This window comes from Neolamprologus brichardi, chromosome 7 (assembly GCF_056152115.1).
Source record: "Neolamprologus brichardi isolate AB-2024 chromosome 7, ASM5615211v1, whole genome shotgun sequence".
Lineage (NCBI taxonomy): Eukaryota > Metazoa > Chordata > Actinopteri > Cichliformes > Cichlidae > Neolamprologus > Neolamprologus brichardi.
Genome location: NC_142110.1, coordinates 60,972,019 through 60,999,475, shown reverse-complemented (window position 1 = coordinate 60,999,475; position 27,457 = coordinate 60,972,019). Strand labels below are relative to the sequence as shown.

The window sequence follows — 27,457 nt, the reverse complement described above, 5'->3', positions numbered from 1 at the left end:
TGAAGCAAAGGATTTGTGTCGAGAAGTTTTTATAATCAGATTATTCGAAATATTTAATGAATCATTGCGGCCAGTGCAAACAAAAATCACCATCCCTCTGAGTGCTGAATTCACACAAATAAATCCAAATTTTAATTTAAATTGTGGGCTGAGATGCATTGCAGCAGTATGTGTGCACCTTCCTGTGGCTGTTCTCCTGATGAGACCATGCACGTGTCACGTTTCCACATCCTTCAGGTTGCAATCTGCCCTCTATCTATCTCCCCTTCTTCTATCTCTTTCTCTCGGCTATCTCTGTAAATGAGTGCATATATGGCTGGAACTAACCACTGTTTTTCAGGAGTAAGCATGGTCCAGAGAGCTCCCAGGAGGTGCACCTGTTCTCTAACCTGCAATCAGTGATAGTACCTAAGCCCAGTCTTCTACACCACCTGTTCCCAGATTTTTGATCTACAACAGTGGTATTGCTGCTCAGGCAATTTATGATTCAGCAATTTAATTTACTTGTTTGTTTTCTTTTAATGGCCAGATGACCAGTGCTTACCTGCTTACCGCTCATTCTTCGTAGTGAATCCTGTTTGGTGTGCCAGCTAGAAGTCCATCCCGAATGTCTGCCTAATCTACTCTCTCACACGCTCTTCAGAAATATTTTGGATTTTCTCTAAACCGTACAGGCTCAAATATATACACACGTCTCCCCTTCTTTCGGCTTCTCCCTTTAGGGGTCGCCACAACATGTCATTTGCCTCCATTTCAGTGTGTTCCACACACACATTTCAACCTATTTAAAGTTATTTATCCATCTAACAGTGTCTCAGAGGCTGTCTGTGATTTTGAGTATGGATATATAAGTATGGGAAGCACAAATATTTATAGTTTGGAAAAAATGATGTAATTCCACCTCAGGTCATATGTGCGTAAGCTGCTATTTATAACTCTTGACCTTTCTCTCTCGTTCTCACACATACACGCAGTTTTGCACAAAGGTAACAGTCCCAGACCCTGACAATGACTAACAGGAGGGACAAGGTGTGCCAGATTTTCAAAATAAAACTTTCTTATTGGAAGATTAGTATGCTTTAAAAATGTGAAATGTTCAAAATAAAAGCCCTCAGTTACAAAAAACAAATCTCTGTGTGATTTTTTTAAAATAAAAGATAAGTATGTTTTTAAAATAATGTAATTTTGTAGCCCTAAGTCACAGCAGACAATACATTGGATGAAGTTTGAGCAGCAGCAACTATCCCTAACTATTATGCAACAAATTACATAGTCTTGTGAGCATGGTTCCACACTCAAACATATCTTTGTTTGGTTAATAATTTTGATGCATACTTAACAATATTCCAACCTGACAGGTTGATAGAAAGGGAAATGCTAAACAACCTAAAATAAACCATAATCCGTCGAGATAAAACATAATCAAAGCCAGAAACAAAGAAAACTAAACTAGGAAATATAATCAAGATCAAAACAACAATAAACAAACACAGAACTATGACAGTTTAGACTTGGGCCTAAAAATATATTCATCTGTGTTATAAAAACATCTTGCACAGACCTGCTAAGCCTAAAGGCAAGAGGGTTTTGTTAAGCTAAAAATGAGAACAGCACATTTATCATTCTACTTACAGGAGATTTATGGGAGGTGAAAAAATGGCTGGATTTCATTTGTCTCTTTAGTCATTAATCATAATATACATTAAAATGCTCAAGGCAAGATGTAAATATATGATATAGAAATTACTGTGATGCAATTTTTCCTTCTACTTTTTTTTTTTGGCTGCTGCCTTTAAGGGTCACCACAGCAGGTCATCTGCCTCAAAATTACCATGTCTCTATAATCCTCCCTTTTCACATCAGCCCTCTGCATGTCCTCCTTCGCTACATCTATGAATCTTCTCTGTGATTTTCCTATTTTACTCCTTCATGCCTGCTAACAGTATATCCATTGTCCCTGCTCGGGATGCCCAAACCACCCCAGCCTTGCCTCTCTGACCTTGTCTCCTAAATGCTGAGCTGCGATGTACTCAATTATTTTCTGTCAGTTCTCATCAGTCACCATCAAAATCTTAGCATTTTCAACTTTGCAACCTCCAGTTCTGCTTCCTGGTCACTGCCATCGTCCAAACCATATGCCATAACAGGTCTTACTATCATCTTGGAAATCTTCCCTTTCGCTCTTGCTGCTATCCTCCTGTCAAACCCCTTTCCACCCACCCCACACTGTCGGCATGCTCTTCTTCCTCTCTCTTATGCACTCTCTGTTGCTTTGGAGATTTGACCATGGATATTTAAATTTTTCCACTTTCAGAAATTCTATTCCTTGTACACTTTTGTGCTGCTTTTTGAAGGTGAGATGCTGTATTAGAGTAGTTTGCTTTTATGGTGTAAAATTTGATATGTCCCTGCGCGGGATGCCGTGGTGTCCACATCTATGTTGTATGTATAGTCTGAGGAGACATGCTGCACATGACTGATTATGCCTCGCAGGTATAATATTATATAGCACTAGATAGTGTAGAGGGAAGACTCAAACACGCAGCTAATAGGCCAAATAGACGGCATAAGACCGCACAGCCAACTCTGTGTTCTGGGTTTAACTCATGACTGTGTCAGCTTATAAAGCATCTGCCTCCTTATGCTTTTGTTAGTTGTTATATATGTAGCCATTCTGTGGTTGCACCATGTATGTTTAAGAATAGTGCTAAAGGGATGTGTTAAATGTAGCAAGAATTGTCCATAAATGGTCCATAAATGTTGGGAATGAGATCAGGTTTCTTGATATGCATTATGCTACGTATTGCTATGTATTAACAGACCTCTCTGTGTTGAATCATATCTGGTATTAACCTCTGTCTCTCTTCCACAGCATGTCTTTTATCCTGTCTTCCTTCTCTCACCCCAACTGGTCGCAGCAGATGGCCGCCCCTCCCTGAGCCTGGTTCTGCCGGAGGTTTCTTCCTGTTAAAAGGGAGTTTTTCCTTCCCACTGTCGCCAAAGTGCTTGCTCATAGGGGGTCATATGATTGTTGGGTTTTTCTCTGTATCTATGAAGCGCCTTGAGGCGACTTTTGTTGTGATTTGGCGCTATATAAATAAAATTGAATTGAATTGAATTGAATTGATATGAATCAAAGCAGCAGGCTGAAGACAACTTGCCACAATGCTGTTCACTGAACACTATCAACGTGTTTCTCTCAGTTCACTCAGCACCTCCATACAAACCTTTTTTCTTTTATAAAGCTTGAATTCAAAAACAGGAAAATTAGTTTGTTTTTGTGTAAATACAGAACTGGTTTATTCACATGAAATACCCCTGAATATAATGGTAAACAGAGAGTTTATATAAAAGGCACATATGCAATGATTAAAATTACAGCTAACTGTCCATGCTACGATGGACTGCTGTTTTTTTGCAAGCACACCAGTGTATTTTACAAATCATTGCAATCCTCAGTGTCCTGCACTGTTTATTACAAAAAATAGCAAACAGTACTGAATACAAACTAAAATATGTAATATCCATAAAAAATATGCATTACTGTAAGTGAACCACAGTTTATATCACAGAGACTTTTTGTTTTGTTTACGTTTGTTTATGTTTTTAAAAAAATTCACTCAGTGGTTTTCTGAGGAATCAGCAGACAACCTTAACACTGAAAAGAGCAGATGTGAGGCATGTGTCTGTCTTGTCTACAGAACCTTAAGTAGCACCTTAAAAATCTAAGATTAACCACAAAGCTTCATTTATTCTGGATACTATTTAGTTTAGTTAAAAAAAAAATAAAATGGATAAACGGGATTTGCAACACAGGCTGTCAGTGCCACACAATGCAAAAGCAAACCAATCGTTTCTCACATCAGGCCAGCACCAGAACAACAGTTTACCTCTGCTCAAGCTGAATAAAAGGCTAGAAATTGCTTTTGTGAACAATTACATTATTATAGTAATGCATCATTTCCTGGCTGGTCCTGATTCATTTTCCGAGGGGCTAAATGGCCCGTGGATGAGGTCAAAGGAGAGTGAAGCAGTAAAACCACTAACCCAGTTTCTCAGGGCCAGTCATACACATGTATGTACAAAGCCAATTCCAAAAGGTCAGGATATTGTGTTAAATCTAAATAAAACAGAAAGTAATGATTTATACATCTTACAAACCCATATTTTTATTTGCAATACAATATAGGACATATCAGCCCTTTAAACTCAGAAAATGTACCTCTGTAAGAATGTTGGCTCATTTTGAGTTTGATGCCAAAAACATGTCTCAAAAGGGTGGGACGGGCAACAAAACGCTGGAAAAGTAAGTGGTTTTAAAAAAAATTAGCTGGGTTAATTGGGAACAGGTTACAAACATGACTGAGTGTAAAAGAAGCATCTTGGAGCTGCAAGTAAACATGGTCAGAGGTTCGTCTATCTACAAAAAAAAGTCTTCAAGTTGTGGAACAATTTCAGAATAGATATTGTCAGTGTAAAACTTTGAATATCTCATCATTTTCAGTAAGTTAATTATCTGTTGTGCGAAGAAGGAATCATATGTGAGCGTGACCCTAAAGTACCAAAGCTAAGATAAAATGGACTGAGGTAAAGTGAAAAAATTCAGAACACTTTGAAATACGTTTTTGGAAACATGAACATACGTCATGTCCTCTGAGCTAAAGAGGAAGGAGGAATATCAAGCTTTTTATCAGTTGAAAGCCTGCATATCTGATGGTCTAGATATGTATCAGTCCCTATGAAATTGGCATCTTGCACAGCTGGAAATGCTTTATCAAGCATATATCAAGGTTTTAGAGTAACGTGTGCTCCACCAAGATTACGTGTTTTTCAGGGAAGGCCTTGCATGTTTCAGTAAGAAAATGCTGAACCACATACAGTATCTGTTTCAGCAGCATCGTGGTAGAAGACTGCAGATGTCGAACTGGCACACCTGCAGTCCAGGCTTTTCACCAACTAAGAACATTGGGAGCATCATGAAGTATATGGCAAAGAAGACCCAGGACTGCTGAGCAGCTATAATCCTCTATGAGACAAGAACGGGACCACGTTCTGCTCTCCTCAGCTCCCACACATTTACAGAATGTAGTGAAAAGAGGAAGGGACACTACACAGATGTAATTATGCCCCTAAGTTTTCTGAGATGTGTTGCTCCCATTAAAAATACCTATTTCTTAAAATGGTACATTTTCTCAGTTTAACCATGTTTTGTATCTTCTACTTTGAATCATTTCTGGGTTTATTTGCAAATGTATTTGATATTTGCAAATCATAATTCTCTGTTTTCATTTACATTTTTCACAGTTCTGTAAAACTGGATTTGTACATGTTTATATACACAATGCCAACACACATTTGGGGACAGCTGAGGGGGAATTTAGTTAAAGCAATTTTTCTCAGAACTAAACTGTGGTTGAAGTTACTACTTAGGAAAACCTTTACATTTTTATTAATTTTTTATTCTACTCAGAGAAAAATTTATTTTAAAAAAAGACATATCAGAACTTGTAGTGGCCAGTCCTCTGTACAATCCATGCAGCATTTGGTGAGATACTTGAACCTGCCATCTGTAGAGCTATTCTATTAGCACAGCTATAACCACATCTTATAACCACTTTTCCAATTAGTAGATTACCTGCTCTACCTCCCGAGATGTAGCCATCCCTAAACACACATGGTCAGATATACACATATATACCACATGACCAGAATACAGTGGCCCGGGTTTGAATCTGACCTGGGACTATTTGCTGCATGTCTTCCACCCTCTCTCTCTTTGCTTTCCTATCTGTCTCCACTGTTGCTATCAAATGGCAAAAAAATGGCTCTGCAAGCAGAGGAGTTGCTCCCTGCTGAACATTGGAGTAGAATTTAAGATTCAGGCACATCCACACTAACTTCCCTCTTCAAACCAGGAAGCTATATCTATCATTTTTAGATGCAATCTGTGGTTGTAAGCCAACAAACAATATAGTTGGTGGCTCCAGTAGGTGTGTATGGTTAATGAACAGCTAACACAACAGGAGAATACTCTTAAATATTTTTAAAGCGTGTAAATAACCTTGAAAGTGAGTTTGAAAATTTCAATCAAATCAAAACTACACATTTTTTGTTGTTGTTGTTGTTTGTTTGTTTCTACCACTGACGCAACTCATCAATAATGCCAGACTAATGTGAGAAAGTGTTTGCCTTAATCCCTTAATTAAAACTATTCAAACACTCAAAAGAACAGTTTATGAGTGTGTGGGTTTTGAATACTCAGTGCATGAGTACTATGAGTTATAATTTTAAGCAGTTCCAGAAAGTTAATTCTGTTTATCTGGATGTAGAATTTTCAGTGGGAGTTTTGTTCATCTTCCAAGTGACTTCTTTCATCATTGATCAATAGCCATGATACCAATTACAAACAGGGGCCTGGGAAACAGACGAACATGACATCAAGAAGGCCCTGAGTAAATGTGGTTATCTCAGCTGGACATTTGTCAAAGCTGGGAAGGCACCTAAAGAAAGCTCCAGCCAATCCAGGAGAGAAGACAGACAACTGCTGCCTAAGCAAAAACCCTTAGTGAACCCTTATGTGTCATGAGTATCGGAACAACTGAGATGCATTTTCCCAAAACATCATGCCAATTTGCATAATAATGACCATGAAACTGACCTCACAGCCCATTGTTAGCCACTGGTGCCAGTTTTAGTCATTATGCAAACGTACTGTTTATAAGGTTGGGGAAGCCTGCAGTCAGCTGAGATGGGGGAATATAAGCTTGGATCTGAAGTTTTTATTGAACTGACACTAACAATTTTAACTAGCTTTCTCCAGACTGTATTCTGACACTGACAGAAATATTTCTGGCTCTGCAAAAGGCAAATACAGACACTTGCTTTAGAGTCAAATTCATGAAATCTATCAGATTGAATATATCCAAAACATCTTGAGTGTTTTGTATGGGAAATTTAACAGAAAAATTGATCTGTAAAAGTAATGCAGATGTAACTTATTTGGACAGAGAGGCAGAGCAGCCAAAGAAATCCATGCCGATGCTCCGGGGATAGCCTTCCAGTACCTTCAGTGCCACAGGGTCAAACTTCCAGTAGTGCATTCCACTCAGGAAATTGGCATAGCCTGTCAAAGGGCAAAAGAATGCAACAGTGAACTCCACATGTACATGTTAAAACCTTCTCTAGACCTACAAGTCACTAAGTCAGAGGCAGAGATTACACTCCTCACCATATCTGTCCAAAAAGGCTCCATCGATGTGGCTGGGCATTCCCCTCCACTCGTAAATGCTGTGGGGGTGTAAGTCATTAATTCGATTATCCTGAATATTGAAGGACCAATAGTAACTCGACTTGAAGAAGTAGACTTTCTCAGTATGGTCCTCTTCCCACTTCAAAGCTGCTTCAATGTGTGTTACAGGAAGACCCAGCCGTCTCACTGAATCTGGCCCTGTTATCTTCCTTTCAGCATCAAAAATCCAGTAGCTGTCACCTGATAAGTAATAATTCAAATTAATTATAATAATTAATTAATTACAATTAATAAATAAACAGGATGTTGTTTCTAGAAATCATCCCTGCTGAATACAAGTAAAGCACATCCTTGTGAAAAAGTACAACCATGTAACAACAACATTCAAGGCTACATATTTCTACCATAAACTCGTGTGTCACTGTGGTGAAGATTATTATTATTTTTTTAACCTTTTTCCTCATGTTCCCACGTTTCACCAGATTTACCGTAATTGTCGGGCTATAAGCTTTGAACCCTGCGGCTTTTAGTCGGGTGCGGCTTTTCTATGGATTGTCCATTATTTTTGTCATATGTAAGACGATTTGTTTTGTTTGTTCCGCTGTTGTACGGCACTACGTTGCCTGGCGGAAGGGCATGTGATCAGACACACAGTATCGGGGTTCAAGAGTGGTATGTTGGTCACATGTCCATCCACCAGGCAACATAGTGCCATACAAGTAGCGTGAAAAACAAACTTCAAAGTAGTGCTACCGGCGGCAATAAACTTGCGAAAAGCAAGTTATGCTCAACTCCACTGGTGGAATCTGACAGCGTGGAAAAGTGTGAAAACATCCACCAACGGATTTCGAAGGGCTGGACTGCTGCATGATGGAGAGGAGGACACCGCCACGGCCCTTCTGAGGGTGTTCGACTCTGACACTGACAACAAGGATTTGTTTGCAGTGTTGCCAACTCCTCAGGAAGGAAAATCGCTATTGGCTGTCCTAAAAGTCGCTATAAGTCGCTAAATGACATCATCGCCTAATTTGCATAATTGGTCATGCTAAATATAATTGTAACCTACATTGTTGGAGAAAGAAAAAACATTGTGGAAGAGACATAAAGTGAGTAAAAAAACGTCCTAAATGCATTTAGAGTTTATTTAGAACTACGAATTAAATTTATTTTGGCAATTATTGTTTTTTTGTAATGTCACAATTCCAACCCTGCTCCTTTACCCGGGCGTGGACCGGCAAAAGTGACCCGAAATAGGCACTCTGGTGGAGTTACTGTGTGTGTGTTTATAAGTAGTTTTAAACCTGATCCACAAAACAGCATAAGAGTAAAAGAAGAATTGACTGCGTTACAGTCAGTGCGGGAGCAGCGGCTTCGCTCATGCGCGATACATTTGCAGTTCGGACACACAGGTGTGAACGTCTCCTGCCCTGATAGCAGCTGGGGGAGGACTATCCTCCACCTGTGAGCGCTTTGGCACGGGTGAGGTGCTCAAGGCAGCACCGCTGCTTGTTGAGAGTAAAAGCGATACGCGCTTCACGTCAAAAAGTCGTCATAAATAAGTCTCCAATAACACCAGAAAAAGTCGCCAGATTTGTCGCTAGTCGCTTTTTAGAAAAAAAAGTCGCTAAGGGGGTCTGAAAACTCGCTAAATATAGCGACAAAGTCGCTAAGTTGGCAAAACTGTTTGTTTGGTTTTGAAAGTGACAACGAAGGAGAGAAGCGGAGAGTGGATGACGAAGCCACCCTGAGCCTGATCGTATCCGACACTGGAGAAGAGGACTTTGGTGGTTTTAGTGCGCAGGAAGAAGAGAAAGATGGTGGTGAATGACTGACTTTTCTTCTTGTTAAAGCCGTGTCACTGCACCTGAGCCTAAAAGGTAGTCCGAATCTATTTTTCTGGTGTGCTGTAGGTTATTGTTATGTACTATATTTGTTACTCATTTATGAAGCACAGTACATGTTTCGTACTTGTAATTACCGCTACTTGTACATATACCTAAAAAGTTATGCAAATATGAACCCATAACCTGTTTTTCAAAATATTAATAAAAGGGGTGTGTCTCCAAACAGCCATCTCTTTCCTGACAATTCACTTTGTGCATATTCTCTTACATATGATAAGTCAACAGTGAAACACCTGCGGCTTTTAGTCAGGTGCGGCTAATGTATGTACAAAACAGGATTTTCCCCTGATTTTAGCTTGTGCGGCTAATATTCAGGTGCGCTTTGTAGTCCGGGACATACTGTACCTCATTTCCTCTCTTGACTTTCTCATCACTGATTGGCTCCTGAGTATCTTTCTCCCTTAACTGAACTCACCAGACACATATTTTATAAAGGCTTCACTCCCTTTCACTCACTATTTTAACTTCCACGTGGCAGTTAAGAATTTTACAGTCCATGTGTATCTTCCTTTAAGGTAAACTACATTTGCAAAGTCATTGATAGCTGTTTTCTTTACATTCTGACTGCCTAACAATGTTAACTTTCAGCTTCCTAATTAGCAATCCCTACATATCATTAAAGTTATCAAAATCACTTTTGCTTGACTAGTTTTGAGGAACAAAGGATATTTTGTGGAAATACTTGTTTAATGTGTCCTTCCCCCATGTCCCCCAGAAAAAAAATGTCTAGTTCGCGTCTGTACCTTGGAAGAACCAGATGTTGCCAGACTTGTCTTCAAATGCAGCATCAATGTGTTCTGGAATTCCTTTCCAGTGGCGTGATGATAAAGCTGGATAGCCAGCTTGTAGCTGCCCGTCACGTATTCGCCAAATATATTGAGACTTAAAGAAGAAGAGCTCTCCCCTGATCATGGATACAGCATCAAAGTTTGTTTTGCAAGCATTTGGCTGGAACACAGCAACAAACTTAGTCTGAATATTTTTGTCTATGAACTATCATGCAAAGCAGCAAAATACAGAATGGCTTATATTTTTTAAGTAAATACATGTATTTTCAAGGGCCTCACCAGTTCAGTCTCAATCTCATTGGTCTCTGTCATCACAGGTGGCGTGTGCCGAGGGGATCCGTATAGATACTGAATGCCCCTTTTGTCATCCTCACTCAGCTGCAGAGGGTAAGCGTCACTATAGAATGGGCACATCACAGCATCGGGCTCAAGGGAGTGCTGCAGGCCCAAAACATGGCCAAACTCATGAGCTGCCACTTGGAGGAGGTCTGTGCCTAAAAAAGCAAACAGAGGAGGGCAGTCAAACTTAGAGTAGTTATTTTTGGTTCCAATCAGCTCAAAGCTTTTCAAATGTACTTACCAGCATTATTGCCCACTGTCCAGTGCTCATCATAGTCAAAGTGGACTTCTCCCTCTCTCTGTGTCTGGGGGAAATAGGCGTGAGCAAGGATTCCTCCTGGACCATCGAATGGTAAGCTGTCCCCATGCCAGTACCTACACAATCACTTCTTTTAGAGGACAAGGTAAACCTACCACATATCATTCTTTTGATGCTCTTTCTCTATGCTAAGCATGTTGCAAATTGAGTACAGTGTAACTCTTAACTCTAAGTATTAGTTCTAAATCGCAGTGCACATCATTCGGTGATTCAGCTAATACCCTTATACACATCCAATTGGCAGTGTTGTGCAGATACATAAATCAACAATCTTCCTGTGTGTGTGTGTGTGTGTGTGTGTGTGTGTGTATTCTACTATACTTGTGAGAACCAACAGTCACTTGTGAGGACACACTCACCGGTCCTCACCAGTTTGAAGGCCTTTTTGAGGCTCAAAATGTGGTTTTAGTGTCAGGGTTACAATTAGGTTATGGCTAGGTTTAGGGTCAGGGTTAGGCATTCATTTTTAATGGTTAGGGTTCACCCAACTGCTGAATGGCAGTACTCATCCACAAAAATATTTTGAAGCACAACATTTAATGCATATGTTGCCATATGACAACAAAAGGATCATTTTGTTGTCATACGGTAATAATGAGAACTCCTTGTGTCCTAAATTAGTTTGCTTTTAGTGATATTGGTAAATGCTAAATGGCCTGGTTTCAGTTATTGAGTCATCATGTTCAGGACTCTGAAACAGATTCTGCAAGGCATGAAGACATGTGTAAGAACAAAATTAAATATTTATTTTACTTTCACAATAGGACATGACTGGTATAATTAAATATGCCAAAAAGTGAGTAGCTGTTAAAGGGAATGTCTGCTTGTAGAATTATACTTGGATTGCATTATTTAGCTAGAAGAAATGATACGATGGTCAAATGACTTTTTATGTGGACTTGTTGACTAGTTGAAATTTCAGTGGACCAATGTTTCTGTAAGAAAGCTATGTAGGACATGCTTTGACATTAAAGTATGTCAATAAGCTACATATCAGGCACCCAGTAAACTAGTGGCTAGCCTATTTTAATGTCTACAAAGTATGTTATACAAAAAATGGTAGCGTGATAGATTTTAACCGAGTACATAATATTAAACACAATATAGCAGTAGTTCTAAAAATGACTCATGAAAGTAACTTGTACACATGTTAGAACTTGAATTGCTGACAAAGTGAAGTGTGGCAGGACACTGAAAAACAGGAGAGCTGTTATGACATTGTAAGTATCATGAATCTGATGCCAAATGACTCTTCTGATTTGATACAATATGTAGCCAGAGGCATGCTATTAAAAATCCCACCAAACAAGTCCTATGTTGCATTTGTTCCATAATCTTCTCTCAGTCTTGGCTGGGAGACATCTGGTTTAGTGTTTCCTGGTTTACTATGACAGCAGGAGTCGTGCCTAAGATTTATGTCTGGGTCTTTAAAAAAAAGTTGATTCTGTTCATCTGGGCGTAGCGTTTTCGGTTGGAGAAATGTTTCATCACTCATCCAAGTGACATCTAGTCTCAGCTGACTGCAGGTTTCCCCAACTTTTTAAACTGTACATTTAAATAATGACTGAAACCAGCACCACTGGCAAAGACTGGGCTATGATCCAGAAACTGACTTCACAGCCCATTGTTCGCCATTGGTGCTAGTGCGAGAGAGTAAAAGGTCTTTTATGTTTAAACTGATAAAAAGTGCTATAACAGACCTCCTCCATATTTGCTAATAGTAAATCATCTTTATTCCTAACTAAAGATATAATCAAAATATAAGTTTGATTAATATGTTGAATGAGAAATGCAGTTTGATTAATGAAAACTATTCTAATGTCCAGATTGTGTCTGCACAGACATGATCCAGGTTTGACCTTGGCAGCTTAGAGTCTGTCTGTGTGTGTCTGGAAAATGCCTAAGATTTATGTGTGTCTGGAAAAACGTGAAAGATAAGAAATGTGCCGCCAACCCATAATTATACATGATTCTGAATAAGATAAAGTAAGAGAAATGTAATTGAAGAGAAATACCATAACTTAAATAAGGCATGAAAGGAAGCATATTCATGTGTGACTGAACATTCATATGTGCTGGAATTATTGACAAATTAAGTACTGCATGGAAAAGACAAGAAAAATAATGAAGTGATTTTTAAAGTTGCTTTAAATAATATATCTGGAAAAGCCAGATAGAGAGAGAGAGGTTAGGTGAAAAAGTGATACAGGGTTCTTCCCTTTGTCTTCTGCGTGATGAGCAGTTCAGAAGATCAGACCTAAGATGTTGAAGATTCCAGCAGAGACCCCGAAGGGATCGACCACTGGACTGTGAACCTGCAAACTGTTTGTTTATTTTTTTGGCTTTTTCTCTGCTCTTTTTACCATGTTAGAATATTAATTCAAAAGGATTTGGATTTTATTTGTTTCCCGTTGGTGTGTTTCCTAATGGGTCATACCTACATGGAAGAGATAAGGACATTGGTGCTCAAGGCACGCTCATTCCCCCTAACCTCCTCCCTCACAAGGATCAGCATTAGCTCAGAGTTGGTTAATTAGAAAAGTATAATTCTGCCGATTTTAATATTATTTCGTGATTGTTATTAATTGATGCTTTGCTCTTGATAAATTGCTTTAATAAAATGTCCTGCAATTAAAATCTAAATTATAGACATTCCCTTTTCAACCCTTTGTGAATGTGATGGCATCAGCCACACATGGGTAAATCAGTCCATTTGTTCACTTTATTAGTTTGTTTTGCAGTTTTCTTCTTCAATATAATTCATTAATCATTTGGTTAAACCTAACACTGATATTATGAGGCGCGCACATAGTAGCATTGTGGGGTTTTTCTAAAAATGTTTTGTTATATTAATTATGTTTCTCTTTCTTTGAGTTACCTGGGTTTGGGCGGTGGCTGTTTCCTGTCTGGGCAAAAGGCTGGGTGAGGACTCTGGGAACAAAATGCCTGCTCAGCAGGACCAACCATGGGCTTATCAGGAGCAGGGGTGTTTTAGGTTTACTTGGGTTATTCTGTGCTTAGTTAATAATAGTGTGTGTTTTTGTTTTCCCCCTATTGTGTGTAAATGGTTTGGCCAAACCATTATAAAAGCTACCCTCTTTGTAATTAGATCAGTTTGTGAGTTAAACAAACAAAGTGAGACACAACTTAAGTTTCTGGAAATTACTTTTCATAGATTTATATTTAGTTGACCTCTTTTATGAGCCTGCTAATTATGTTTTTGAATTTTGTCATTTTTGAAATTTTTGAGGGATAAAATAAAGAAAACCCTCTTGCTAAGCCTCTGCCTGAACATGCTAGCATTTGTTTAGGAAGTATGATTTTAAAAATCTTAAGGCAAATTTTTGGTAAAAAACATAGGTTACTTAGTTTCTTGCTTTTTGTTGAATTGTACCAGCTAGTTTCTTACCTTGCAGTTGCTCTGGAGGTGTGCCTGTGTCTACTGTCTGCTTAGACTAGCATGTGTGCTCACCGTTCCACACCACAGCTACATCTGGGCAGGCCAGAGTTTAAGTGATTTGATATCTAAATAGTGATGCACTAGTTTTGTTGTTTATCGCAATTCTGAAACTGCTTAATGCTGATTACGATTTGGGGGTTTTAAAGGGCTAGAACATGAAGAAAAGTGCAAACACATCATGTGTGATTACTGTACACATTGTTAATGGTCAAGATTTCATCTATACAAATGTTTAAATCTGAATACTTGGAGCTGTTTCATTCGACACACATGCTTAAGATGGCTCATCTAGAATTTGGCCAAGAAACAACAAATCACAGAGTTCCTTTATCACAGCTTTATTTCTGCTGTATCTCGTCTTCCAGCTTCACATTATTGACAGTATATATCAAAAAAATCTGAAGCTGAGCTTGAACAGGATAATCGTATCTAATCATACGAGCCATTGCATCAGGGAAAAGTTAGAAAAGTTGAAGTTGAGGTTCATGAAATGCCCTAGTCAAAGTTCAGATTTGAAACTCACTGAAAATTTGCAAGTGGATTTGAAATAGGTAAAGCATGCAAGAAAGCATTTAGCATCTTGCAACTGGGGGGATGTGCAATGGTTTCGAGGATTGCTCTGTATTTGTTTTTCATTCCTGTCAATATTTTTGTTGAATAAATGAGTGACAAAGCAAACTGTCCTCGGGTTGTTGTCTTAGGTAAATCAACGTCTCAGTTTAGCTGAATTTCTATTCTTAAAGGCCAGTGTTGTGTTGCTCACTGGTGGACATTTCTCACCTGTTGAAATCAATGATGATGTCAGCATCCTCACTGGTTACTTCACTGAACCTGAGAGGAGTAACAGCACCCCACACACCAAACGCTTCCTGGAAAACACTCCGCACTTTGTCCTCACTCATCTGCCAGGGAAAACGTATGATCCTGGTTGGCACAAACACATTAATATCATGTTTTATTAAGCTTTAACATACATTTAATATATATGTTCATGTGGTATGCTAGACTTCTTAAACTCTTGGAAAGAAACTGGTCCAAATCCATGTGGATCAATAGTATTAATCAACATCGCTGCCTTTGGCTCGTCTCTGTCTATTTTTGATTTGCATATGATTGCTGGTGTTCTGTCCCTGGTAGGCCTAAGAGTGGATTCCCTTTGGAGTCTGTTGGGGTTTTTATTTATTTATTTATAATTGTGGTGTCCAAAGCTTCTGCTTTTGGTCCTTCTGTGTCAGTTTTGTGTATTTGGGCAATAGAGTAGAGCTTTGTTTCTGTTAGCAATACCAATTAAAGGCATGCATGTTTTTCTGGGGAATAACCCGGTAGTTAGTCCACCACCCCCAACTGTGACGACTTGTACGTCAAGTTCAAGTTCCTTTTATTAGTACCCTTGTTATTTATTTTGCAATTATGAAGTGGCACCCTGCTCAAACACAGGCACTAGTAAATCTGTACAAGCACCACACTTCTTTAAGGCTACAAAGAGCTGTCATAAATAGGTAAGTTCAGGTTTAAACAAAAAATTGAATAGCTTAAGAAACTGTATCTTATATAAAAAGACCTACCTTCTCTTCAGTTGTCTTCTTTTAGCAGTCCCTACTCTCACCTCCACACTCCATTCCTGCCTTTCTTTCTCTTGTGCTAACTCCTAACATGCCTTCCTCCTTTCCTCTATGTTTGTCTTTGGCCACCAGCACCTTGTTGGATGTTGTCTAAAGGGCTCGGAAAGCTAAAAAGCGTCTGGACTTCTTTAAGTTTCTTAAAGACATTTCACCTCTCATCCGAGAAGCTTCTTCAGTTCTTCTCTGATGAGCAGCTAAGATAACCTGGATGACTGAGAATTTTCACAAACACGGTGGATGTTGTTAACAACCTGGGCCCCGACTGCATGTTTTATTTGGCCAACATTTTATGCAAGATGCACTTCTCTGATACACCCCTCCCTGTTTATCCGGGCTTGGGAGTGATATTAAGAGTGCACTGGTTTGTGGCCCATTTTTCAAACAGTAAATTTGAAAATTCATCAATAAAATACATTTCTTAGCAATAAAAATATTATTCTGATTAAAGAGCTTGTGATTATTGGTGGATAAACCATTATAGGTGCTTTGTCCTTGATGTAAATATATAAAAATTGTGTATGTTTCTGTTCTGTGTCTTGTGTACTGTTTGTTTGTATATGTGTCTTTCTTGCTGCTGTTACACCCAAATTTCCCCTTGTGGAACAATTATAGGATTATTCTATTCTGTTCTATAGAAACATAACAAGTTATTATGGTAATTGCCAATACTGTACATTTAGGGCAGTTATGGCATAAACCTAATACTGGTTGGTGATGTAATAAATTTGCTAAGCTTAACGTTCCAGTGCTTCCACCATTTATAAGATAGCTGCCAGTTCTTTTGACAAATGAAAACTAAAAACAACGTCTTAATGTGAAACTAAACAAACATATTTGTTTCATTAGATCCCCATACTAAACTAAAACCATCAGCTTTGCGTTCCACTCCTGCAAATTATGGTCATGTAGGCAGCCATGTAACACATCAGTAAAACAAACAAACAAGTCACTGTATTTAGAGACTTTTTAGTGTTTCTTACTTGTAAGTTAAGTCTGTCTTCTCCCATCGCCTGCCATAGAGCGCAAATCGCTTCCTGCGCTGCTGTCTACTCAGGGTGTCCCTCCTCTTTTTCACATTGTTGTATGTCGTGCTGAGCTGTGTTAATGTAGGATAATCTGGGACTCCACAGCGAGGACGATTCCACAAATCTGTGTCATTTGGGGACTTGAAATCGTACTCTTCATTTAGTGTGTCCTGTTCATGACTTGGCCTCTTCTTCAGACCGGCATGACTGTTGCTCCATTTCTGGGGGAAAGAAAACAGAGTCAGAGTACTTTTTAGTTTTAATAGATACATAAAGATGTAATGTTGGCTATGTACCATTTCTGCTACGTTTCTACTGGTAAATTCCAGATTATCCTTGGCTTTTGACTTCATACACACTTCTTTGAAAGTAAATCATCACCAAATACTGATGGTGATGACATAACATTCATAACGTTCACACCCTCCTGGAGAATTCAAAGTACTTTCTTTATACAAAATGCCTCATTTTTCACGTCTTTCTATGCTTAAGTGCTTCCTATCTAACATTCACACATATTCATACTCCAGTAGATGCATCAGAGTGCAATTTGGAGTTAGTGTCTTAATGCATGCTCAAACATCCAGGTAAGTAAATCCCAAAAGGTTGATCTGTTCATCTGGATTTTCAGTGGAAGAAACACTCCATCACTCATCCAACTGACGTTTTCAGTCTCAGCTGACTGCAGGTTTCCCCAACCTTATAAACAGTACATTTGCACAATAAATGAAACTAGCCCACTGAATGAACAATGGCCTGTGAGGTCAGTTCCTTGATCATTAATATGCAAATTGTCATGACTATTGATCAACAACTACTGATCAAAGCCAAAGACCATTGATCACTGATCAAAGTCTATTGATCAATGGCTATGAGTACCATTCACAGAGAGTTGAGGAATGGCTGCAAACACGGCATTTTAAGATGGAAAAAGTCAAATCTCATGATGTACCACAATTCACGGATCACATTAACTCGGTGGACCAACAGATCAAATTCACCAGGGGAGATATGAAAAGTGGCAGGTTAGCCTTCTTAGACTGTGAGATTTCCATCAGTAATGGGGGACAGTTAAAAGTTTATGTGTACTGCAAACTTATGCATACGAATCAGTATTTATGGTCTAACTCTCATCATCCACTGGAGCACAAACTGTGTGTCCTCAGGACGCTACAACACAAAGCAAACACCATCCCCAGACACAGCGGCCAGGGAAGCAGAATAACATCACATCAAGAAGGCCCTGAGTAAATGTGGTTATCCCAGCTGGGCATTTGTCAAAGCTGGGAAGGCACCTAAAGAAAGCTCCAGCTGATCCAGGAGAGAAGGACAGCAAAAACCCTTAGTGATCCCTTATGTGTCAGGAGTATTGGAACAGTTGTTACAGTTGAACAGTCTAAACACCGGGTCTCTGTGGCTTTTAAACCTCAAAACATGCTGCACCAAAAATTGGTCCACCCCTAGGATCGAGTCCCCTGACACAAACAGAGTAATGCAGTGTACGCTGTTAAGTGCCAGGAGGACTGCCATGATTTTTACATCGGTAAACCAAACAACCTCTGACAAAGCGGATAGCACAACACAGAAGAGCTAACTCATCAGGCCAGGACTCCACAGTCTATTTACACCTACAGGCCTGTGGACACTCTTTCAAGTATGAGGATGTACACATCCTGGACAGGGAGGAACGCTGGTTTGAGCGCGGAGTCAAGGAGGCCATTTACGTGAAAAGGGAAAAGCCATCTCTGAATCGAGGAGGGGGCCTAAGGGTACATCTTTCACCATCTTAGGCTACGTCCACACTAATGTGTTTTCGTATTCAGTGGTGCTGGTTTCAGTCAATATGCAAATGCACTGTTTATAAGATTTGGGGAAACTTGCAGTCAGTTAAGACTGAAGAAGTCACTTGGATGAGTGACGAAACGTTTCTCAAACTGAACACGTTACGTCCAGAATCAACCTTTTGGGATTTGTAGTTGGTATTTTTCTCAAGGATATTTGGAATGCAGACTGGAGCAGCCAGAGATCAAACCATCAGCCTTACTAGATGAACCTCCTGAGCTCCAACCACGAAGGGCATCAGTGTATGAGCTTCAGCTCAGTTATCCATATGATGTTTGAAGTGTCATAAGGTGCTGCGCTGGGCGTCTGTCACACTCCCTCATTACATGCTGACGTCAACTGCTGGCTCACTTGTGTTGGTTTTTGTTGTCTGATGTGAGGGATGTAAGTTGGCCCAGGCCAGCCTATGATTGTTGGTACAGTTCAGTTTCAGAGTTGCTGAGTGGCCTGTTTTTCACTGAGAAGACAGTTAGCTGTGCTAATATGCTGCTGTGACAAGGAAAGAAATCTGTCAGCAAGACTCTGGACATAAAATGTAATAAATAAATGTGTAAAATTGCAAATAAGGCAGAAAATTGCTATTATTAATGAAAGGATGAAAGTCAAAGTAAGAGGCAATTCAGTTTTTCAAACGTGAAGTGTACTTTTGGTCTACTTCTGCTGCTGGTTCAGTAAATTTTGATCGGAGTGATGAAACCTGCAGTTTGAAATTCTGTGAGGTGTTTGCTTTCAGCACCAAAGGTATGTCCATGTATATCGGGTGAACGGTGGGATCCACGCATTGTGTTTACATCTTGCACTTACTTGCTTTTTAATCATTTGCCGTTTCAGCTGTTGGTGGTTGTTGAAATGACTTTGTGAGTTTTTAGCTGAGATTCTGATGTTTCTGTGGATACCACACGTGTCTATATTTAAAAACACATCTTACAGTACATCCCATTAAACCAGATGTTTAATAGTATGTACTGTATGCCTCCAGTACCGGGAGCATTGGGGTTCAACAGGTTAATTGTTTATTGCTTAATTATGTTGTGTGGCATGAATGGCTATAAGGGAGGTTTTTGTCAGTAGGAAAAGCTGCAAAACTTATGAAAATACAGTTAAAAGTTCAACATTTCAGCTTGTGCTTGTTTGCGGTGAGCAACAGATCAACAAGTCAAGAATTATAAATTTCTTCAAGCACTGTAAAACTCATTTAGACGATCAGACACCCAATATCACTGAAATGCAGCCAGATACTGCTCGTTTTACGTTTTCACATGTTTTTTCACTTCTTCTGACATGCTTGCATTTAAATCCGGCTCCTCGTCTCCCTGTGTAGGCCATGTCCCTCAACTGTGAAAGGGTGGAGTGCTCACTCCGGATCAGGGATGAGTGCCTGCCTCAAGTGGAGGAATTTATGTATTTCACAAGCAAGGTGAGAAGAGAGTGGGAGATTGGCAGGTGGATTATATCAATTGCAGATACTGAGAGAAGCTGTTACTATACCAGTCAATCTGTCGCCGCGCTCACCTATAGTCGTGAGCTGTGGGTAGTGACTGACAGAATGAAATTGCAGATACAAGCTGCATAAATGAGCATTCTCTGAAGTTTGGCTGGCCTCTCTCTTAGTAACAGGGTGAGGAGTTAAGTCAGAGAGCTACTGTTTCTCCACATAACAAGGAGCCAGTTGAAGTGGTTCGCAGATCTGACAAGGACGCCTCCTGGGTGAGGTGTTCCGGGATGTAATAGGATGTATTGGAGAGAAATACCTCTTAGCTGACTTGGGAATTGCTCAGTGCTACCCTGGAAGAGCTGGAGGACGTGGCTGGGGATGGGGAGGTATGGACTTCTCTGCTTAGGTTAGAAAATGGATGGAAAGATAGACTCAAGAATATACTTTCCCTGTCAATTCTGAAGCTACATTGATCTACATTGCTTTTTGGTACTCTAGCAGAGTCCAAGTATAAAGTTCAGTTCAGTTTTGTTCAGCAGTGCTGAACCACTGCCACTGCTTTAGACCTTTACTTTACAAAAGACCTTGTTGTTTTTGGTTTTTGAGGCTCACTCACAGCAAGCAAAGCTGTTAATCATCAACATCAAATGTCAGGTCTTAATCTATTAACTATACATTCAAAAACTTTAATTGTGCTATTTGATTTTAAACTTATAAAGGCCATTCAATAAAATAGAGACCATTTAATTCCACCTTATACTAGAGATGGCACGATACCACTTTTTTTATGTCTGATACCGATACCGATATCATAAATTTGGATATCTGCCGATACCGATATGAATCAGATATAGGGTTTTTTAATCAATAAAACTGTTTTTTTAATATCTTGCTGCATTTTGTATAAGTTCATACTCAAGTTTAAATAAACAAAACACTAAAGCTATTCTGTTATACCTGTATGTAAAAAATACACTGCACCCAAAATATTTCATAGTTCAGCAACACTGATCAATCTAATAAACTTAAACCTACTCAATCCTCCCTATTCTGGTATTTTAAAGAGTACTTAGCAGAAATCTTAAGCAACCTAACTAATAGGGTTGCAAACTCCCAGCAAAAAAAAAAAATAGGGAACCACCCCCCACCCTCCACCTCATGATGCTTAATCGATGTAATCAAATTTAATTTGATGCAGTGTGGGAAAAAAATGCACAGAAATAAATTATTTTTCAAGAATAATTAAATAGATTTAACATCTTTCTTCAACAGAACTGCAGACTGCACAGATGGTATCTTCCCAAAGGAAAAAGTACTATAGCTTACTAGGGTATATTAGACTTAATAGTTACTATATACAGTAATGGACTGCTATGTATTTTACATAAGATTAAAACTTTGGGTGTAAGATTCAGATAATTATTTATTAAAAGCTAAACATTTTAAATGAGAATAAGAAAGAAAAGTATGTCTTTGTGCCCCCCTTTTCCCTGTTCATGCCCTATTGCCCCCCCTGGCTAAACTTTGCTAGATCCGCCCCTGGACAGTTACCAGCGTCAGCTACGTAGAAAAGGATCCTGGTGTAGAAAGTAATATTAAATAAATTTTAACAACAGCTTATCAAGGTTAAACGTGCTGCTGTTGTTCAGCCGCTGGTTCCCTCTTTCTGGCGCGAAGTGGGCGATAAACAGACAAGAGAAACAGAAAAGCCAATCAGCTGATCATTGAGCAGTTTCAGGATTGAAGTAGCAGCAAGAAGAGGGAGAGGCAGTCTCTCCAGGTATTGGTTGTTAAGCTTAACGCGGTAATGCTTTACAAACATCCAGAGATGAACTTACACACTTTCTTTACTTCTCTCTGGGAAAACTTCCTCGGAGATGAAATGCTGGTTTGGTAGCAGGCTACAAATACACACAGCAGCTCTATCACGTGAGCACACTGCTCCGACTTGCTATGGTTATGAGCCGAGTTACGCCATGTCGCAAGTTTTGTGAGGTGCTTTTTTTATATTTAATGGATCGGATTACATTTTTTTATTTCTCTCCGATATCCGATCCAGTAATTTACGTCAGTATCGGACGATACCGATAATATCGGATTGGTCCATCTCTACCTTATACTGGGTGGAGAGCACTTACTAACATGACGGAGGTTGACTGAAATGAATTCTTAAACTGACCCTTTGTCTTTTAAATCAGAATGTCCCTATTTGCTTTGCAGAACAAATAGCATTTGTGTTTGTCTTTGCTAACAGATTAATTGCTGCTAGGGCTTTCCTGCTATAGGTTAATACATCATAACTTTAACCTGACAGGCAATTTTTTACAGTAGTTCAATCCACTGAAACTGTGGGAAGTGCAACAACAGTTGAAGACTGCAATCATGTCTTCTATTACTAATATACTAAAATGTAATGTGATCAGTAACTGAAGATAAGGATTCACTACCCCTATTTGGAATTCAGTCATTTTTACCTCATACCTTATTCGCACATCAGTCTATCGTTGAGTAGTGTTGTTGGCCACAGTTTTGTTTTTTCCCCCAAAAATGCCCTCTGACGAGAAAGCCTATTTTGTTCCATTCAATACCCAAGAAATTTCAGTTTTCACAAATTGCATAGCTATGTGTCTACTAATAAAACTTCTGTAACTTTGTGAAAAACTGAAAAGTTTCTATTTTCTATTTTCTACTATAGAAATTTCAGTTTTTTACAACTACAAAAAACAAACAAACTGGACAATCTAAACTTTTTCTGAAATTTTACACATTTATTTCTTACATTTTAAGTCCAAAGAGTCATGGTCACAGTTTCTTTCCTTGTCACAGCAGCTTTTTCTTCATCATGTAGAAAAAAAGTTAAATATGTAACTTCTTTATACTGTCAAAAAGGGGATTTTCACTGGTCCGGCCTGTTTAAAATGCTTTAAACTCTTAAAATGAGTTTGGCACCCCAGGCTTAGACAGTTTGAACAATGCTGAAGCCAGAGCCATGCGGAGCTAGCAGATCGTTCAATTTAGGATGAGTGACAAAACTATAGTTTGTTCTGTAAGTATATTGGCAATGAGTACAAGTTTGCTTAAAAGGCATAACACAGAGTCACATGCCACTAAAAGAAAGCATTGTGTATGTTTGGGAATCCTGCCGATGGGGCCAACATGTCCCCACAGGATAGTGTGATTCCTGCTTCCCAAATCAGTGTGCCTGAGATACAAGCCACGTGTACTGCTGGGCCCATCTGCAGAAAGGAGCATTATAGTTTTATCTAATAGGTGGTTACACTGAGGACTCTTTGTTGATGATGTTCAAACATGCAACTACACGTATATGTGCAAGTATGAACCTGCACACAGAAAAAATGTGCACACACACAAAGATACAAAAAGCTGCATCACACACAGTGAGCAGATGTCTGGAAATTCCCTCTTCAGTCATGACATCAGGTCACCTGCACTATAATACCGGGGGTGTTTTATGGGAGGTTGTTAAGGATGGTAATCTAAACATTAGCGAGAATTATCATTTTTACAGTGACACAAAAAACAAGCAGGACTTGATTCAACTCCCTTTTAAACACGTGCAGTGAGATATCTCACAGATATCCCTTGGCAGATATAAAGTAGCCAAACTTTAGATAAATGATGCACATAGTGGGAGAAATTTCTCCAGGGTAAATATTTAACTACAAAAAGCCCTGAATATCAGCAGGCTGTAAGTGTTTTGCACACAGAGAGCTGACTGCGCTAAGTGTGGGGAATGTTTGCAGGATGAAGGGTATTAGCATGAATAGAGATGAGAGGCTGCTTCTCCAAGGTAAACATCTATCAGTAAACCTTCAGTCAACAAGCCCCATCATACTCTAGATAACATCAGCTTTTCCATAGGAACCTTTGAAAACATTGCAGTTTCTGTGTGTTGTGGTTTCTAATATGAATGGTTAGTTTTCTCTGTCCTTTGTGTATTTGATGGTTTTCCCCTCTTCTGTTCTTTCCGTGTGCCTGCGTCTGCCTTTCTCTCAAATCCTTTTTAGTTTACTTCCTGTATTATTTTAAAGTTATTTTGATTATTACATATTTCTGTCTGATTGACCTGATTGTTGCCCTATTACCCCTCTCTCCCCGGTGTCTATTTAGTGCATGTCTTTTCCCTCATTCTTTGTTGCACTTCCCTAACATGCCTCCATCGTTTCTCCTGTGTGATCCGTGCTTTTTTGGATTGTTTTTTTTTTTTTTTATTGGACTTTCCTGGCTCACTACACAGGGCCTGTCATTAAACCAGTCATTTGTTGTTTTTATTTCCCCCCATGTACTTGCAAATCTCTGTTGTCTGTATATTGGATGCTCTTGTAAAATAGACCTTAACAAACTTCAGCAGATTTTAACCTTTTGTCCTCATCCCACGCTGTTTTCGGTCACTCTTTTGGCCATGTGTGGACAGGAAAAAACTCAGACGTTTGGAAACAATCAAGCAGGCATACAGTTTGCTTTTTGATTCGATTTTATCGGTCCCAAACTCCTTTGTTCAGGGTGGAAATTTATGAGCGTACCACGCAGACCCTGCCGAATTCCTTTGATAAAAGTCCTCATCCATAATTGAGGATGTAGGGCAGAGTGATTTCATTTGAAAACAGTTTCCAGATAAAAGTGCATAAGTGTGATTATAGAAACAGTGAGAACTACTGTCTCCAGCAGTGAAAGTATTTGGGTCTGTGATTGGCTCAATACCAAAATAAAACTACTTCTCTATGTCTTGCATTCAAAATACCATGATAATATATCATCCAGATGATATATTATCATGAGTAGCAAAAATACTAGAAGTGTCTAAAATGAGAGGTACTGTAATACAATGAGCAACTTTTTTCAGTTCTTGAAGTTAGACTTAGTTTTAGCTACTTTATAAGCTCCATCCAGTGTATACCCAGCTCAGCAAAAGCTGCAACTCCATTTTTTTCATTGTTGATTAATTTGTGGAATATCTTCTGGAAACAATCACTTAATTATTTGATCTAGAAAATGTCAAAATACATCTTTTCTTATTTTTTCCAAGAGTCCAAATTGATGTGTTCAAATGTCTTGTTTTGACTAACCAAAATAGCGCACCTCTCTCACCAAGGAAACAATTAACAAGTCCATTTTTAACAGTCAACAAATTAAATCATTTCAGTTCTGGTCGAGGTTACTTGAAAAACTCAAATAAATCTAGAGTACAGAGGAATGGAGGGAAAAAATTAATTTAATTCATATGTTTAAAGCTAAATTTACATTTAAAACTATGTTTTCTTGTTTTCTTTTGTCCTTTCAGCTTCTAACATTCTAACATCTTCTGAACATTTTGGTGAAAGACCTCTAAAACATGTCAAGAGGCCCAAACAAGACATGGCTTCAAGGGCCACAAGCCAAACAGCACGATTATCCCACTTAAACTGCCTCTTAAAATATGTGAGTGAAAACAACATGAAAGTAAAGCAAACTAAGATTATGTTCTGCATAAAAGGGACAACAATATTGCTTGTTTTTATAGATGCACACTGTGGTCTGACGCGTCTGAACAAGCTAATGTGTTTACATGATCATAACAAAGAATATTAGAGCATACGATGTTACGTTGGATAGTCAGGGAACTACACAGAAACTGCAATTATAAGTATCACTAAAGTGGATTTTGGTATATTAATCTACTTTCATAAACTGTGACTAAAAAAAAACATCTTTAAAAAAACTTTTCTTTATTTTTAAAGTTGAGCTTTTGCCTTGACTGTTATGAGCAACAGCTCAATAGGTAACAGGGTTTGTATAAAATGCTAGTATTTGACTTAATGGTTCTGCTGCTTAACCTGCAGATAAACAGATTAATTCATCATTGACAGTCCAGAAGGAAGCCTCCCACACAGAAGAATGTCAGGGACTGATTGTTTGTTAGTAACATGAATCTGTCACAAGCAGCAGGTCTGCTTCAGCTATTATGATTAGTCACTGGACTCAAACAAGGAATAAATAGGAATGCCAGACAGCTGCACAGGGTCCTTTTTGCCAGGGCCGGTTCCTGTCTGTGGACACTTAAAGCTTACAAACAAGTCTTGGTGGTGTTACTCTGCTGCACACTGCCTGTTTACCTCGTGTTTCTGTCTTTAAGTAGTTATCTGCGTTTTTCCCCTGAGTCAGCAAATAAGTAGCGTTTGCACCGGAGTTACCAGGTGCGTGCCTCTGCCTGCATAATCTGACTCTCACTCACCGGAAAGCAGCTCTGGCACCCTCCAGGGTACAGTACACAGTAACAACAATAAAACTTCTTTTTTCTTTCTTTCTTTTTTTAATCCTTCACAAACAGGACCGACCGTGTTATTCCAAAACAGAAACCCCACACTGGTAATCTGAAGATGTTATAACTATGAAAATCATAGTTCCCTGAGTCAGTTGTGACAGAAACTCAAAGAGACTTCACATCTCACAAATCTCAGCTGTTCAACCATCAACAGCTTTCAGTGAGAACATTGATGTCTTTAAGGGCAGCGCATGCAGAATCATTAAGGTATGCAGAACAACAAAGGAACTTACAGCAGCATCGCTAAAACGAGTGGATGTGACGATACATGCAGCACAGTTTTGAACACACACACACAATATCAGGTAACTTTGACATGTTTAATTCATTTATTCATGTCAACTTTTGTATTAATGGATGTTTGTTCACCATTGCATCTGTGAACACTTTCCCATTCATAAGGATCTCTGAAAAGTGCATTTACGCTTCAGATACTTTGACTCACCTGCAGCTGCTTGGCGGTCCTGTGGTCGTGTACCGGCAGAGAACAGACGCAGAGGAAAAGGTACAAAGGCAGGATGCTGCCGTAAAACTCGGCACCTCGCAGCATCTTTTCAACGCTGTGACGGCGACCGTGCAACAGAGCGGAATGAATGTCGGCCCCGGTGTCTTTGTCCTACTCGGGTAACAGGTTTACCACACACGTGATTTAACCCCTTACACTCCCAGCGGTGCAGCTCATGGGTTTCGCAAACTGCTGTAAATCAAAGCGAGTATTACACTCTGCAGAGGAGGATAAAGACCACTGGGAGGTCTTTTGGATTCTTTTTTCCAGAATTCTAAGAAAAAATTCTGCATTTGAGTTTGTTTGTTTTTCTGAATTCTGGAAGAAAAACAAAATCCAAAAAACGCTCACATTTGTTCCTCTCTCCGGTCGCCCCAGTCCTCTTCCGTAGCACTCGGACTATACGATGTAGATTCGGAAAGAAGGGAAACCTGTGCGTCAGAAACATCCTTCGTAATCCTTCGTTCTTTTAGATTTTCTCTGGGAAAATGTGCAATTTCTCCCGCTTTTGGCGGAAATCATTTATGTAAAGACATTCTTTATTACTCTCAGATATTTTTTTTCAGCTTCCCCGTTAATGCTTTTCAGACACAACACGCATATGGTTATGATTTACCTGTCTGTCTTCCTTTGGTCCAGAGGAGGAC

General features: G+C 39.2%; 1 protein-coding gene across 1 annotated transcript; it reads right to left on the bottom strand.

The window, feature by feature from the left end:
• Positions 1-3,302: 3,302 nt before the first annotated feature.
• LOC102779285 (stromelysin-3-like) lies at positions 3,303-26,874 on the bottom strand. The gene is made up of 8 exons (XM_087844033.1): positions 26,751-26,874; positions 16,662-16,927; positions 14,840-14,983; positions 10,522-10,655; positions 10,221-10,435; positions 9,897-10,101; positions 7,229-7,489; positions 3,303-7,123 (listed from the first exon to the last, which is right to left on the bottom strand). Exons 1-8 carry the CDS (start codon positions 26,853-26,855, stop codon positions 6,996-6,998), a joined length of 1,458 nt encoding a protein of 485 aa, XP_087700159.1. The 5' UTR covers positions 26,856-26,874; the 3' UTR covers positions 3,303-6,995.
• Between the last annotated feature and the right edge of the window lie 583 nt (positions 26,875-27,457).